This window comes from Pipra filicauda, unplaced genomic scaffold, assembly GCF_003945595.2.
Source record: "Pipra filicauda isolate LSUMZ 115617 unplaced genomic scaffold, ASM394559v2 scaffold11_size5308982_pilon, whole genome shotgun sequence".
NCBI classification, from domain to species: Eukaryota; Metazoa; Chordata; class Aves; order Passeriformes; family Pipridae; genus Pipra; species Pipra filicauda.
In genome coordinates, this window is record NW_024103652.1 from 4,650,791 (window position 1) to 4,667,497 (window position 16,707).

General features: G+C 45.1%; 1 protein-coding gene across 1 annotated transcript in view; it reads left to right on the top strand.

The window, feature by feature from the left end:
- Positions 1–8: 8 nt before the first annotated feature.
- Positions 9–16,707, top strand: part of ELP1 (elongator acetyltransferase complex subunit 1) — a 31,002-nt gene continuing 14,303 nt past the window's right edge. Inside the window, exons 1-19 of the mRNA XM_027748076.2 lie at positions 9–218; positions 1,306–1,458; positions 3,127–3,208; positions 5,148–5,228; positions 5,561–5,646; positions 6,888–6,987; positions 7,864–7,954; positions 8,437–8,560; positions 9,175–9,265; positions 9,694–9,924; positions 10,258–10,428; positions 11,329–11,428; positions 12,057–12,239; positions 12,986–13,092; positions 13,637–13,740; positions 14,562–14,615; positions 14,714–14,819; positions 15,503–15,618; positions 16,261–16,334. Coding sequence (XP_027603877.2) covers positions 69–218; positions 1,306–1,458; positions 3,127–3,208; positions 5,148–5,228; positions 5,561–5,646; positions 6,888–6,987; positions 7,864–7,954; positions 8,437–8,560; positions 9,175–9,265; positions 9,694–9,924; positions 10,258–10,428; positions 11,329–11,428; positions 12,057–12,239; positions 12,986–13,092; positions 13,637–13,740; positions 14,562–14,615; positions 14,714–14,819; positions 15,503–15,618; positions 16,261–16,334 — 2,204 coding nt within the window. The 5' untranslated portion in view covers positions 9–68. The remainder of the gene's footprint in view (positions 219–1,305; positions 1,459–3,126; positions 3,209–5,147; positions 5,229–5,560; positions 5,647–6,887; positions 6,988–7,863; positions 7,955–8,436; positions 8,561–9,174; positions 9,266–9,693; positions 9,925–10,257; positions 10,429–11,328; positions 11,429–12,056; positions 12,240–12,985; positions 13,093–13,636; positions 13,741–14,561; positions 14,616–14,713; positions 14,820–15,502; positions 15,619–16,260; positions 16,335–16,707) is intronic.

Genomic DNA, 16,707 nt, shown 5'->3' on the forward strand with positions numbered 1-16,707 from the left:
CGCCCGCCCGCCCTGCGGGAGATGGCGGCGCCGTGAGGGCCCGGCCTCCATCGCTGCCTCCCCGCGCCATGAGGAACCTGCGGCTGCTCCGGGCCGGCGGGCGCCGCTGCGCCGCCGCCACGGGCACCCCGCGGTGCTTCTGCCTCGGTGCCGAGCGCGGCACGGTCCTCGTGGGCTCCCAGTACGGGCTCGTGGAGCTGCGCCCCGGCGGGGACTCGGTGAGAGCCAGGGCTGCGGCTTCGGGGGACAGTGCTCGTGCTTGCCGGCGTGTTGTTGGGGTCAGCTTTGTTTGCAGAGCTGGAATAAAGCGTTGGTTCCTCCGGGAGCGCGGCGGTGTCCGCCGGGAGCTCGCCCGTCTCCCGGTGCGGCGGTGTCTGGGGCGCTCAGACCCTCCGGCTGCGCCCTGCGCCGCTCGCCGCCCTCCCACCGTGCCGCGGGATCGCCGCACTGTCATCTTGCTGGCTGAAGAGGCCTCCCGTGCCTCTAAAATACTAAATCGGCCTCTTAAGAGCGTGGCTGTGTTTTGACAGGGATCACTCACGTGGCTTAGTCTTAAGCATGACCTGGCGAGCAGTGGAATCAGAGACACAGTTCACAAAACAGAACCAAGGAGGCAAAGGGGTAGTGAAGAGCACAGAAGGAAGCTTTTGAAACTCTGCTCTAGGGGGCAAAAAACCCCAACATATCGCTGAAGTACAATACTGCTACTGAGTTACGAATTGTTGTTAGAGCTGGGTTGCTGTCTTCTCACTGTGCAGCTCTGAGGCATCTAATTCCCTCCAGTACATTCGGTTCTGAACTTAACTTGGCAGAAGAGCTTTGGGGCTTACCAGAGATCTCATTTTCAAAGATTGCTGTGCCTTAGTGCACATGCAAATGCTTTTCCTTAGAAATTCTTTTTCATGCTGTGTCTTTGAAGTCTGCATCTCTTAATAATACTGGGACACTTTAGGCAGCTACTGATGCACCTCTAAATGTTGACACTATGCGGGAAGTTATGAAAAAAGGGTTAAAAGATGATTAGCAAGACAGATTGAAAGTTGCGGTATTGTCATTTATTGTTTGCTTCCTTATATGAGTTTCTCATTGTCTGCCTAGCACTTTTAATGTAAGAGGATCTTCACAGTTTCCTGTGGATAAGTGAAGATAAGTTTCCTGGTGCCATTCACACACTCTTTTTTGCTGTTAATGCTTCGTGTAATTGCAATAGGATGAAATACACCCATGGATGTCAGTCTGTCATTTCTGCAAAAAACCCACTGAGGTGATGTGTAATTACTAAGTCATTGCTCCCTCTGTGTCAAGGCGACAAGAGAAGTTTCTTTGGTTGAGGAGGGTTTCTTGCCTGAGGATGGAAGTGGCTACATCGTGGGTATCGAAGATCTTCCAGAGCAAGAGTGTGTGTGTGTTGCTACAGCAGCTGGAGACATCCTGCTCTGCAATCTGAGCACGAAGCAGGTAACATTGCAGAAAAGACACAACGGTACTGAGGGATTTCAGAGGAAAGAATGATACTTGTAATTTCTTCAGGGGCAGTAAGTTTGTTGCATACTGAGCTGTGGTTAGTCTCCCTTCTGTGGGCAGACAAGCTGATTTTTGTGGGAGCCTTGAGCAGAATTAAGGACAGAATAGACACACTGTAAAAGAACTGGAATTGAAGTGATGGCTTTTCTGTCCACTGCCTCAGTCCTCTTAAGTTTGCTCGGAGGGCTCTTAGCAAACACCCAGCAGCACAGGATCTGATGGAGAGTGTTACAGAAGCAGGATTTTGCTGAGACTAGGTGCAGAATAAAGTAATCATTCCTAACTCACAGTGTAGCTACCTTTTTGTTATCAGTCGATCCAGAACATCATGTTGACATGACTTAACTGAAGAGAGGAGAAAGTGTAGTGTGTTGCGATTTTTGGAACATTTGGAATGAAAAAGCCCTAGAAAACATTAAAGGGAAACTGAAATAGCTGAGCAGATATGGCAGGAACTGAGACACTTGCTTTCTCAGTCTCAGATTTGTACTATCTTCAGCAGCACTCTCTGAAGTCTGAATCAGCGCCCATGATAGCAGGCCAACAGTGCAGGTGTAGGTGGGCATGAGATGACAGTGATCTGTCTGGGTTAGCTGCAAGGTTGTGGTTATTTGCAGCTTGCCTGTTTTGATTCTTGTTTGGGTTTGATTTGCAAATACAACTTAAATATGCAATCAGCTGTGTCTGAAAAAGGTGTCCTGTATTGCAACTTAAAACATGTCATAGGGGAATAAAAATTAACGAAGCATGTGATACATGGGACTTTTCTTGCACTGATAGATGCATCAGAGAAGAGGTCCAACTTCAGATTCTTTATTTCAAGGCTTTTTGCCTTACTTTCCAATGTTAAGGTTGTGTTCTTTTGGTGCAGTCAGTGCAGCAAGAAAGAAGTCTTTAAAGTTCCTCTGCTTGTTGTGAAACTCTTTCTACATGGGTGATAGTTACTCTGTGCACTGGTGCCCAGTCTCACTTTGTTTACCTGGAAGAGATTGTGACACCCAAGCCCAAATCCTGTAATGGCATCATCTTGCCATGATATATTTATTGTTCTGTTCCATGCTTTTTGCAAGTCAGGATAACACTGCGTGACAGAAGTTCTTTGCCACTGCTGTTATGTGCTCATGATGGCCCAATAAAACTGGCCCGGTTTTCATACACTTTGAAGTTGGTGCAGCTATATACAGTTGTCAAGTTCAGCACCCACAGGCTGATCAGAATTTAACTGCATGTTGGAATTCTCTAGGTGAGAATCATTATATCTGTGTTTTGTGACTAAAGAATTTTTTACCAATGTAATCAGAGGCCCTGTCAGGCAGTATTAGTATTGACACTATATGTGCTGACTTAAGACTGAAAGCTGAGAATATAACACTTTCTACCATACCCAGTTTTAATAAGAGTTTATCTTTAAACATCTGGGCCCTCATACATAAACATTATGGAACCATCTTTGGTCAGACAGTTTCTTTTGTTTCATAAAGCAAGACTTGTGACTTTTTTAAGTAGGAGGGGATTTCCCTTCTTGGTGACTGTTTGCTTTTGTGCTGGAATAGTGCTGCACTCATGTTCCTGCCCCTCTGTGATCTTATTTTGGTCTTGCAGGTGGAATGTGTTGGAAGTGTGGACAGCGGTCTGAGTACTATGAGCTGGAGTCCTGACCAAGAGCTTGTTTTGCTTGCAACAGGTATTAATAGCAGCCTGTAAGCTTCCTGTCTTTGGGAGTGAAACTCATTATGGCCAAAACATAAAACACAGCTAAGTTTTATAGAGAAGAATAAAAAGAGAAAGTTATGTCACTGGAACTAGGACTTAAAGCAGGAAAAACCCTTACCTCATCCTATATGTGAGATTTCGTTTCATGATCCATGAGGTGCTTTGGTGATCTAAGCAGAAGCTGTTCAGGTCCAAAAGACTGAGTTTTGTAGCAGAGCTATTAGTCCTTCAGCTCTTTCAAGGAAGTAGATTTGATCTTGCCTCTAAAACATGAAGACTCCTCCTTTATATCCCCATTTGATTTATTAGTAACAAAAAATGTTTCTTGGCCTTTGGTAGGAAATGTATGTGTCACAGGCCCAAGTTATATATGGGTGTGTCTCACTCAGAAAGTGAAATTAGCCTCAGACTAAACAGAGTCATAGAATGCTTGAGGTTGAAAGGGAGCTCTGGAGATCACCTATTCCAACCACCTTGCTCAAAGCAGGTTACCTAGAGCAAGTTGTAGGGGACCTTTCCCAGTTAGGTTTTGAATATCTCCAAGGTCTGAGATCCCACAACCTGTCTGTGACCACCCTCAGAGTAAAAAAATGTTTTCTTACAGTTTAAGAGAATTTTCTCTATTTTAATTTGTACCCACTGCCTCTTGTGCTGTCACTCAGCATCACTAACGGTGTGGCTGTGTCTTCTTTGCTGTACCCCACTTCCCACGTTAAATATTCACACACTGATGAGATTCCCCTGGAGCCCTCTCTCCAGAGCAGTCTGGCTTCTCTCAGCCTCCACTCATGTGACAGATTCTCCAAGCCCTTAGGAAACATGTGACCGCTTGCAGGACTCATTCCAGTATGTCCTTGTCTGTCTTGTACTGAGAAGCCCAGAAATGGGGTCAGCATTCTGCATGTGTCTCACCAGCACTGAGTGAAGGAGCAGGATCACCTTCCTCAACCTGCTAGCAGCACTCTTAATGCAGCCCAGGATGCTGTTGTCCACATGTGCAGCAGGGGCCTACTGCTACCTCATTTTCAAGTTGATGTGCTCCAGGAAACACGGTTAATATTTTTGGCAAACGCCTCTCCAGCCACTTGGCTCCCAGTCTGTCTTGGTGCCTGAGATGATTATTTTCCATGTGGAGGACATGCCTTTTTTCTTGAGCTTTATGAAGTTCCGGATAGCCCATCTCACCTACATGGCAAGGTCCCTGCGGACAGCAGCAGAACCTGCTTCTCCAGCTGCTGCTTCTCCCAGTTTTGTGTCATCTACAAACTTGCTGAGGGTCCTGTCCTCCAGGTCATTAAGGAAGATGTTAAGCATTGCCTCTGGACACCTGGGGTGTCACCAGTGGTGATTGACCTTAAGCTGCACTTTTTGCCACTGATAGCAAGCTTTTAAGCTTGGCAGTTCAGCTGCTTTTCAGCGTCCTCTTATCTATGCCATACGTAATGAGTTTGTCTATGATGATGTTGTGGGACACAGCATCAAAAGCCTTATTAGAGTCAAGATAAATGAAATCCACTGTTCTCCCCCTATCCACAAGCTAGTCATCTAATTGTAGGAGGCTCTCAGGATGGTCAGGCATGATTTCCTCTTCATAAATCCATGCTGACTGCTCCCAGTCAGCATGCTGACTGCTCTTCTCCTTCATTTCTCAAGAGAAAATACTTCACAGTGTCAGGTACTTGTTTTGAAGATGAAAAGAACTTACTAATGTTAGACAAGGAAGCATGTTTTTGAGTACAAAAATTTGAAAGTGTTTTTCTGTTCCAGTCATGAGATTTCATGCTTTGAAGGATATGTTCCCTGTAGTACCATATTTTCTATACTCGGGCCCATGACAGAACAATAGGACAACACAGGGGAATGTTGAGTGTTCATTTGCACCAATACTGTATTTAGCATCTGCCTTGCAGGTCAGCAAACACTCATCATGATGACAAGGGATTTTGAACCAATTACTGAGAAGCAAATCCACCAAGATGAGTTTGGGGAAGGTAAGAGGTGCACTGAAATGAAGTTGCCGTAACTGATGTCATTGGTATGTTGTAAGCATGTAAGGAAATGAAGCTGAGCATTTATGGGTGCCAGGAGACATTTTAGCCTGTAATGCTGCTGGACAGCTGAAGAAGAAAGTCAATACTTTTAGTTGTCAGCATAAATTCAAGTAAGTTCTATGTACTAAAGGACTTTCTGGGCTATGTAACTTTCCTGCAAGATTTTAGAATAAAATTTGGAGGGAAGGTGTGTGTGGCTTGAAGTTGTGGTTGTGTGTATAGTGTACAATAGTGCTGTAAATCTTCCACTAAAATGATTACTTCTTCTTCAGGAAAGTTTGTTGCTCTTGGTTGGGGAAAAAAGGAGACACAGTTCCATGGATCAGAAGGGAAACAGGCAGCACATCGCAAACAGATGGTATGATGCTGGGTTTTTTTGTGTCAAGCCCATGCTGTCCCTGGGAGAACATGGATAATGAGAGTTTCTGTTATTCCTGGGGTGCCAGTTTCCCAACACCTTTCTGGTAGTTCTCTTCATAGACTGCTTTCTATTTCTGTGTTATCTGAAATCTTGCCTTTTTATCCTCCTCCTAAATCAAGAAAGCAGCTGGGAGTACTTAATACTTTTCGTATAGAGCTTAAAGCAAGAAGATTTACAAGCTCTAGTGCTTGCAGGGGTAAACCCTGCCTTAAATCAGCATGATCAGTTTTGCTGAATGTGTGCTGTATGCTGAAGTTTTTGGACGAGCAAGAGAAATAGCATGCAGTGTGGCTGAAAGCAGCAGAAATAACAGTAGATTGAACTCCCAGAAGACCAGAGAAGGATTTGGGCTACCTGAGCATCACCTGTAAGGCAGCTCCTTCACATTTTAGCTCTGTGCTCCTTTGTCTGACGCTTCCGTGTTTGAGTCTTGTTTTCTCTACTTTTTGTTTTGTGAAAAGTCAGGCAGCTAAAAACGTATTTTTCTTTTTGTGCTTAAGTTCCAGAATTAAAATCGTTCAGTTAAATCGGTACTGCTGAAAGCTTGCAGGCTACAGTGCAGACATGAAACATGGCCTGTTCCAGCTTTACTGTTGGGACAGACAGAACAAAGCTTGTCTGGACAAAGGAAAATATGCCTAGTTTGACAAAGTTAAAGCTTCTGAATAGCTGCCTCTTTATGTGTATTCTGTTGAAATTTCTTTTTTCCTGTGTTCCATGAAGAGCCCGTTTGCCTTAAAGATCACTACTTCTCACCCCAGCTTCTATCTGCCTTACAGATTGCCTGGATGGCATGCCTTTCTCTTTCCAAGGGGTTGTGACAGTAATGAACAAATATGTAATGAACAGCATCAGTAATGAACAAATCTCAATTCACCCTTGTGTCCAGCTTATGCTCAGGTGGTCTATAAGTAAAGACCCTTGTGGAGGGGAAGGATAGTGTGTGATCATGTGAAGAAACTGTCATATGCACTTGCAGGAAAAGCAGATTGAATTACTTCAGTTTTGATTCTAGTATTTCCTGAAATAACATTCTAAATAATGAATTTTTAACTTTGTAGCTTTGACACTTTTAACAGATTGATTCCATGCCAAGGCTCTTCAAAGAGCAGTCTGTTTAGACAAAGACAGTATTTGCCTTCCAAAGTTTTGATGCAATTTTCTTTGTGTGACTTCAGGAAGTGTTGCCAACCTCAGCCTGGGATGATGGCAGGCCTCGGGTGACATGGAGAGGAGACGGGCAGTTTGTTGCAGTGAGTGCTGTCTGTCCAGAGACAGGTATGGGACCAGACTTCTTTGGAATACCAACATGTGTAAGGGGCTTCTTAAGCAGAATCTAGACAAGGCAAGAACTGGCTGGTGTTTGTGATCTCTTGACCACTTAAAGCAAGGGTGAGCTGAGCTAGTTAATTGCTCTTTTCTCTGTTCTGAGGTTCTCAGAGGGCTTTTATAGACATGATGTTTTGAACACTTTCTTTGCAGTTTGCTTTTCAGTTCCTTGAGATACCAGGAGAGGGTACCACTGCGTAGATACTATCTGAACTGCTTTTTTCACCAGTGTTAAATTACTGCTCAAGCTTTAAGCAATATCTGATAGGCTCTCAGTGCCAAATGGGTGAACATGTTTGGGGTGGTATATCCACTGTCCCTCATACCAGCAGTTTAGCATTGCACACTGTTTTTTTAAATGCTGGTAAATACTTTTCCCTTTTTTTAGCCCTGAAGCCAAAGAGGTGATGAGCATATGCATTTGTTGTAAGACTGTAACTGATATCTTCCATGATAAATGCTACTTTTTGAAAGCTTAAATATACTGGTCAACATATTGAACTGCACTGCTCTTCCACAAGTTTGGGCTTTTACCTTCAGTACTTCAGATTGGGAGGATCTTGAATGTACACAAAGATTTTAACATTTCCATGGTGAAAGCTGGAGGAGGAAACTAGTATGACTGAACTAAATCAGACTGCAATTCCTAACTCGGTTCCTTTAGTCACTCAGTCACAATGGGAGAACTGCCTGAGACAGAATTCTTAGCCCTCAAGGTGTACAGGAGAAATCTCCTTTTTATACATGCATCAAAATTTGCTCTTCTGCCCTCATAAAATCAGGTGTTTTCCTAGAGCTTTGTCTCATTGCGCTCTCAACCTGTAGGTGCTCGGAAGGTCAGGGTGTGGACCAGAGAGCTTGTGCTGCAGTCAACAAGTGAGCCTATCTCAGGATTACAACAAGCACTGTCCTGGAAGTGAGTAATAAAGCAGTCTGCATGGTGGTAGCAGTGTTGCTTTTTATTCCCTGGTCACCGTCTTTGATCAGCATCAATTTAATTTCTTCTGTGTTTGTTGATTTTTCCCAAAACTTGAAGAAAGCCACTTTGTGATTCAGCATGAGAAAGAGTGGCGCCTTAAACCTTGAAAAGTCTGATACCTGTGCTACATGTGGGAAGAAGGGCTAGATTGTCTGCATAGTGGGTTGGGACTCAACTGTATAAATAGGAGTATTACAGGTCCCATTGCCAGTGCTGGCATTTACTTGCTCCCCTGCAGATGCCACGAGCTCAGGAAAATGTCTCTGCTGGACCTATGACTTTGTCTGCACAGTGCTGAGGAAAACACATCCTCTGCTGCCCTTTTCTTCGTGTTGCTGGAGAAAATGTGAAACGATTGGTGTTAAAATGACAGCTAGTGACTGTGTGAGCAATGACTCTTCATTTGGCTCTTTTTTAAGGCCTTCTGGAAACCTGATAGCATCTACACAAGAAAAACCCAACAGACAGGATGTGGTTTTTTTGGAGAAAAATGGACTTCTTCATGGCGAATTCACCCTCCCATTCCAGAAAGGGCAAGTCAAAGTAAGTTCTGTGTCTGGCCTTCTTTGATGAGAGTGTGGTGGAGAGGAGGACTAGATCTTTTGCAGATACTAGGAGGAAGTTTTTAACTTAACACTTAGTGCCTGTCCTAATGGAAGAAGTGATCTGAAAAGATAACAGTGAAGAAGCCCATGGAGAAGATGCAATGCCCTCTGTGAGCACACAGTAGAGAGACATGTAGTACATGGTGATTGTAGCACTGGGGTGCTGCTGGGCCCTGTATGCTTTCTGTCAGGCAAATGATTCATAAGTGCTATTCAGCATGCCAGCCATTGCAAGAGTCCCAAGTAAGAGAAGTGAGAAGCTACTGCTAGGATGTTACTTAAGCTTCTCCTTTGGATTTTGAGAGGCCTTTTGGCAGATGCTTCCTTAGTGCCAAGGAAAGCAAAGAGAACACTGCTGTCCTGTCTGTGACCTCTTCAGCTGTGGGGTTCTCAGGATGTCTTGCTCCAGCTATCAGGAGCTTTGCAATACAGGAGGGCTGTGTTTGTCTGTTAGCCCGTGCACCTTACATTATTGAAGATAAAGAACAACTCCTGGTCTTGCAAACAAGTTGGGAGCAACAATATCAGTAAGAGCCATGTTTGTGTCTGCAGGTTAATGAACTGCTTTGGAATGCGGATTCCACAATCCTGGCTGTCTGGCTGGAAGACCTGAAGATGGAAAACTCCAGCCCAAACAGTTATGGTGAGAGCACTATGTGCAGCTCTGGCTCTTACAGTTGCCTGCAAATGTGGTCAGCAGTGGGTATTTATCTACCCCAGCCAAAACCAGCATAGTTGGTCAGGAAGAACTGATAGTTCAGCCTGAGCTCAAAGCATCTTCCAGGCTGCTGCAACTGGAAATGGTATGAATGGAATGCTAAAGGTGTGAACCCTTCATGGAACAAGGGTACCTTCTCACAAGGTAGGTCAATGAATTCTGAGATTGACTCTTCTGCACAAAGTCTGTTGTTAAGCTTTCTTGTGCTGGGTGTTTGTGACACAGCTCATGGACTGAAGGCCAGAACTGTTATTTTCATTGCACGTAACCCACCCCTAGAAGAGCAGTGGTGGTGGGGAGGAAGAGTTTGAGCTGGAGTACTAGTCTGTAGTAACCGTTTGTTTTTCTTACAGTTCAGCTGTGGACCACAGGAAACTATCACTGGTACCTGAAGCAAAGCCTGCATTTTGGTAGCTTGGAGGAAGATCGGTTGGTGTCACTGCTATGGGACCGAGAGAACCTGTATAGACTGCATATACTCTGCCAGGGCTGGCATTACCTCTCCTATGACTGGCATTGGGCCACAGACCATGGGACGGGGGAGAACGGTCAACATGTGGCAAATGTGGCTGTCATAGATGGAGGTAAGCAGTGGGACAGCTTTGCAGCTCTAGAGTTAGAAGAGGTGGTGTAGCCTTTTGTATGCAGGCTGGATGGGATTATGGTTCTTTTACTGTTGTTTCTATAAAGCTGTTACTGAGGGGGTCCGTGTAATTGGTGGAAGCCTCAGAGGTGGGTCAGTGAAGTTAACTGCTAAGAGTTAACTTAGTTAACTGTGCAGTTAACTGTGCAGTTAACTGCACAGCAAATATTTTCCTGTAACATTATTCCTACTACCAGTAAAGAACCCAACAAGAGCCTCACTAACATTTGGAGTGGGATGCAGCCTGGATTTTCTTCTCTTTTTTTTTCCACAGATAAAGTGCTTGTCACAGTGTTCCAGCATGCTGTGGTGCCTCCACCCATGTGTACCTATGAGCTCCAGCTCCAACAGGCAGTTAATCAGGTTGCATTTCACACAGATCCCAAACATAGTGGGGACATGGCTGTCCTGGATGCTGATAACAGAATCTCTGTGTACAGATATGGTGAGAGCATGTTGCACAACCTTGTTGAAAGAAAGCCTGTGTTCCTGAGGGACTAGTAGGGTGGTAGCCAGTCAAACCTTTAATAGTTAGGAACGAGACATGTTTGGTTTATTTGTGGGTTCAAGCTCTGCTCTCATTGGTTCTAGCCAGGTGGGGGTTGGTCTCTTCTCTCAGGCACTCAGCAATAGGACAAGGGGGCACGGGCTTAAGCTCCGCCAGGGGAAATTTAAGTTGGATATCAGGAGAAAGTTTTTTACAGAGAGAGTAATCAGGCATTGGAATGGGCTGCCCAGAGAGGTGGTGGATTCACCATCCCTGGAGATTTTTAAACGCAGATTGGACGTGGCACTGAGTGCCATGATCTAGTAAATGGACTGGATTTGGACCAAGGGTTGGACTCGATGATCTCGGAGGTCTTTTCCAACCCAATCGATTCTATGATTCTATGTCCGGTAGTTTGGGTGACAAAGAAGCATTTTGGTGGTGCATTGACTTTGTGAGAAGACAGTGTTCAATACTTGTTTGCTGGTAATATCCCCCTGACTAGCTTCAGCTTGAGTGCAGCACACGGTATCTTGTGTAATCTGTTCTGATGGCATGTTGCTGATTGGCACTGGAGATGTCTGAGAATCTTCCCAAAGCAGTCCTACATACAGTGTGCTGTGAGGATACAGGCTGTTACTGCTGTCTCTGTTTTGTACTGTAACCTCCCAAGGTAACTGTCTGCTCCAGAGTGAGTGTTAATTAGAACTATGTGTTGGCTGTACAAGTAGGAATGGAGTTGTCTGACTTTTTTAATAGTTTGATGTAGTTTGATCTACTTTTGATAAGATTGAAGCTGGAAGGGGCTCTCTTGAGAGGATCTCTAAACTCTGCTTTGTTCTGCTTTGTGTTTGCTAGGACAGAGTACAGTGAATGACCCTACTGTCAAGTTAGGAGCTGTGGGTGGAAATGGATTTAAAGCAGCTGTGGAAACACCATACCTGGATAAAACCTACAGGTAATGTAGAACTAATACAGCTGTAGTGTCGAGAAGACTGTTGTGCCTACCTGGGTGCTTTAAAGGTCACAGCTCTGAGCACTTGTCTCAAGATTTTTAAGAGGTTGTCAGATAACATGGTTTCATTTTGTTGACACTGTGGCTGCAACTAGTGCTGAGAAGTGCCCTTGACTGAGGTCCCTGTCTGGTGGAAGCAGTGACTCTCAGTGCCAGTCCTGAGATAGCCTTTCCTGTGCCCAGTGCTGCACTTGGTCTCTGGGAGTTGGAGCACAGTGTCCAGGCCCATGATCGTGGCACACTGAACAACTGAGTTGCTTGCATGGCAGACAGTGACAAGGTTAAAAATCTCACTCTGCTCTTCATTTGTTCCTTGAGGCAGTTGGCATGGAAGCAGTACTACCTAGGGAAAGCAAAAGGAGCTTCCTAGTTCTCATCCTTTACCTCCAGCCCAGCCTGTGGCAGGATTCATGCTTTGGGTGTCTGTGTTTCTGCACTGGAGCCTTCCCAGCCACGCTGCATGTCTGAGCAGCCAGGCTGGCTGTGCCTAGGAAGACCTTTGCCTCTCCAGTGAGGTGGCTTACTGAAATCAAGTTCCGTTTGCTTCCCAGTCTCTCTTATTTTGTGACAGGGTTGATGTGGGCCGTGAAAACGGTGAAGTGATGGATCCCCTGGGGCTCCGATTTCTCACCTGGCTGCCAGATGGCAGCTTCCTGGTGGTTGGTCAAGGTCATCACGCTGCTCAGTCTGTCCTTCACCATCTGACTGCAGTGCCTCACGTGGCTGGAGCTGAGGAACAGTGCCTGAATTTACGGTACTAGAGATCTGTCAGCTGTGGCTGAAGTCTGAGAACACCTCTGGACAGCCTCTTATTAGACTGCAGCCTGGAGGTTGGGGAATTTGACTCCCTTCCTGCAGGAGAACCAAACAGCTCATTAAACTGCCTACTAGTCAGCACTTGGGTGTAGTCCTAATGCCTACACCCAGCCCAACAGCAGTGTGCATGCTAACATGCCTGTGTCAGTACAGGATAGCTTTGTTCCCTTGAATTCCAGGCCCTCAGGGCAGGAGGATGGGACGTGACACTGAATTCCCACCATTATCAAGGTCCAGAAGGGGACTAGTAGCCCTTGTAACTGCTTTTCTCCTCCTCACCTGCTGGTTTTGTGGGGCCAGTTGAATTAAAACAGATCACAAAAAAAAAAGCCACTTGGGGTACAGAAATAGGCTTCACAGAGATCTGGAGAGTTGCTTTCTGCAGCACTCACACAGCGAAGACAGGCTGATTTACATATGAACTGTAGAACAGAACAAAAGAGGTGTGGGTTTCGGAATGCTGCAGGCATGCAGACAGTATCCAGCACAGTTAGGCAAATGCCTGTTGGCTGGAGTTGCTGGTGCTCTGTGGTACCCATGTCAGCTGGCACAGGTGTGAAAAGACTGCAGAAGATCCTTACTTGAACAAAGTATCTGTCCGTCTGGCCACAAGAAAGGTGGGGTATAGGTTTTAAGTGTATCTCTTGTAACTGATATTCTGTGTTTTCCTCTGTCTTGCTTCAGGTTGTCTACGCCTGTAGATGGAGAAGTGATCAGCCTGTACTGCAGCCCAGTGACCAAAACTGTAGCTCTGCAGCTGGCTGATAGACAGATCCTAAAATACCTGTGGGGTAAGCTGGGCCCTGTTAAAGTACCTGGTCTTAGTTGTAGTTATTACAGATTTCTTAAAAGGTTTAGTGAGATGATTTGACTTGCAGGGGCTTGACTGACTCTTGTTGGGTAGTTGGTGCTGCCTTTCATGCTCTCTCTGCTCCCAGAAATGGGGTGAAATGAGTGATTTGTGTGAGAAAGCAATTAACATTGTTAACTTTTTAAATGTATGTATGTATTTGTATATGTATTTATGTATGTGTGTATGTGTTTATATATTTATATTTACACACACACATATATATATGCACACACACAAAGTTCAGTGCTGACTGGCTGCCACATCCTTGGTACTTCTCTCTCATTCCATGGTGGAATAAAGGTGCTACTGAGCCCCAGAAGTTAATGCTTTCTTGTCTCCTGAGCCTGAACTTCCGTCTCAGCATTCCTACCCTCTGTCAGATAGTGTAGCTTATTCCCAACTCTGATTTTCTTGTGCCATGTGGTTTTCATGTCTGAATTTTTGATTGGCTGGAAAACAATTCAATCTTCTTTTCTTCTCAGAGGCTTCTACTCCAGTCCTTGAGCCCTGGCGGACGAGCAGTGGCTCTGCTGTTCAGTTCCCCTACCCTTGTGTTCAGACTTCTATCACAAGGATCAGTGATGAAGTAAGTGAGACTGTGAGCAGATTAAATTCCTGACTCAGTTGTTCTCTGTGTCAAAAGTGCACCGTGATCCTCTGCACAGGGTCCAGTGATACTTCTTTAAGGCGTTTCTCATAAGGCCCTGTGCAGACCTGAGAGCATATCTTTCCTTGCCTTCCAAAGCATTTCTGATGGATTGCAGTTAACACCCAATCACCCCAATCTATTACTATAACGAATAATGTCATTGAAGAGCAAGAAATTTCAGATGGAAAATTTCCAGCAGTCGCTGCCATGCTCTGTTTGAAAGGAGTATTTTGTTCTGTTTTATACCAACTTAACCTATTAGCAAATATGGCTGCACTGAGTTACTCAGATCTCCTACTGCTGGTGTTTCCTATTGCTGATGGTTTCTTGATAGCTGCAACAGCTTTAAGAGTGAATGGCTGTTTTGCTGATAGTTTCAGGGTTTCTTTTGTTCAGTGTGCATCCCGGTGAATGCTGTATGAAGCTGCTTTTCTATACTCTGCTGCGTTTCCTCTGGTATTTTGCACCAAAGTGATGCTGAATAGAAAAACCTAAATATCCGGTGTGGTTTCTGCTTCTGTTTTATGACTGTGCAGTTGCAGGGTAGGCGAATTTTCAGCCAACACTTTTTAAAGATGTTTAACTTTGAGCCCTACTGGAATAGAGGTTGCATGAATTCCTGTGCAGCTTCTGTAAGTAATTCACATGAGGTACTTGTTACCTTATTGTAAGGTACTTCAATCCAGTGCTTGTCAGTGTTGTAAAATACTGGAGGTTGTGATGCTGATAGTTCATAGTTTTCATCCTTTTTATTACAGGAGGTGATCCTGGGCCTCACAGATCGATGCCGTTTTTTTGTTAATAATGTTGAGGTACCAAAGTTTTTGTCCCTTGTTGCATCCTCTTTTCTTCTGCCAAAGGCAGCTTTCCTGTTCTGGTCTATACAATTATAAACTTCATTTTTCTACAGGTTGCTTCCAACATCACCTCATTCACAACGTACAATGAGTTTTTGTTGGTGACAACCAGCTCCCACACCTGTCAGTGCTTCTGCTTAAAGAACTTATCCGTGAAAGGTAAATGTCAGCACTGTTTGCCTGCTGCTGGTAGCTCATGGCCATTGTCTAGGAAGACAAGATGTCCCCATTTTTCACATCCAAACCTGCTGTATTTGGGTCCCTCAAAGGAACTGCTTAAGAGACGAGAGTAAGAGAGCTGCTTTGAGAAATCTATCAGAGAGCAAGAAATGCAGTGAACTGACTTTATATATCACATGCTTCTCACAAGGAGCAGTATTTGTCCTGTAGTTGTTGTCCCTTCACTATTTTCAAAAGCTTAGCCCTGAATTCACTCCCTCCCCTCCATGTCCGAAAAAAGAACAGTCTGTGTGCTATTTGTGGGGGTGTGGTAGAGAAGGGATTACTGTAGAAAGAGTTTTTGGTGGTATCTGGCTCTGAGAAGTATGATGACCTTGGTAAAGGCAGGATGACAACGTAATAGTGCTTTACACCTTTCTGTGCTTCTCTCCTCTGCTCTGTTGAGCTTTGTGATCCTCTTGTATAGAGGACATAGCTCTGCTTTGTGTACAGGAACAGCAGGGATTGGCACTGAGAGGTTCTCATCCTGTCAGGAATTGTTGGAGATCACTGGTGTATTGTTGACTCAGTTGGTCCAGTACAAACTCGTAGAGCTACACAGCAGGGCCTTACTGGGGCACTGTGCTGCAGCGTGCCCTGTGCTGATAAATATGTTGTCTTAGCCCTTCAGGCTGGCCTGAGCAGTGCTGCTGCACCCAACAGTGAGACCCTGCGCAAGGTGGAGCGAGGGTCACGCATCGTCACCGTTGTTCCCCAGGACACAAAGGTTGTGCTGCAGGTCAGTGCTCTGCCCGTGTCTGCTGAGCTCTGCTGTCAGGGTGTGTAGGGGGCCGTCTCAGTGGGCAGCACCTGGCCATCATGCAAACAGCCCTGTAGTGCTGCAGCACAGGCAGCTGGGTGTGAACAGAACTGGGAAGGACGATGCAAATTCTTAATGGCTAAGGTAGTGTAGTGCTGCATATTGTGGCTTCTCACCATGAATCTCAGACTCACTTCCTAGGACTTGCTAGCAGCCCTTCATTAGCCTTGGCACTAAGTTTGTCTGAAGTGCTGAGCTCACTCTTCAGAACCAGCAGAGATTTACAGAATGGAGAAAGATGTCATTTGAGAGGCACTACTGGAAATGTGGAGCCCGACATCCTCCCTGGAGCAGGGCTAACCTGAATAACCTGATCAGATTGCTCTGAGTCTTGCCTGATTGAGAGGAGTCTAGCCTCCTGACGAAGGAATGTTTCTGAACTGAGAAGAATTCTCAGATATTTTTCCACGGTCACTGAAATTGCATGTCCTTTGAAGTGCACAAACAGGCCCATGCACCTGCAAGTAGCAGACAGGCCTAGAAAACTGGCAAGTCCTCACTTTGCCTACATTGTAGGCAGAATAACTACAAATAAGTAACTGTGTGAATCTTGTGTTATAGATGCCAAGAGGAAATCTGGAGACTGTTCACCACCGAGCTCTGGTTCTTGCCCAAATTCGGAAGTGGCTAGACAGGTAAATGGCACTGGTGTATTTGGGTCTTCTCTCCCCTGGTCTGAGCTGTTGGAGGCTGACTGACCTGGAAAAGAGAGGGAGGCTAAACTCAGGGGAATTGACCTTATTAGAAGGAACAAAACTGTTTCTGGGGCTACCAGCTAGAAGTCCATCTTTCAGCAGTGCCAGGTCCTTCTCACTTCACCACTGAAGGGTTTATTACATGTGCAAAGATTGTGTGGGTGGGAGAAATCATCTGCTTCATTCTCCAGACTTCTCAATCACTTCATGATGAAGCTGGCTGTTTTCCATTTTTTACTTAATTCACTTACATTGAAATTTTCTGAAACAGAAGTTGGTCCATTAGGTTAAAATGTAGCACTCTCTTTTTATG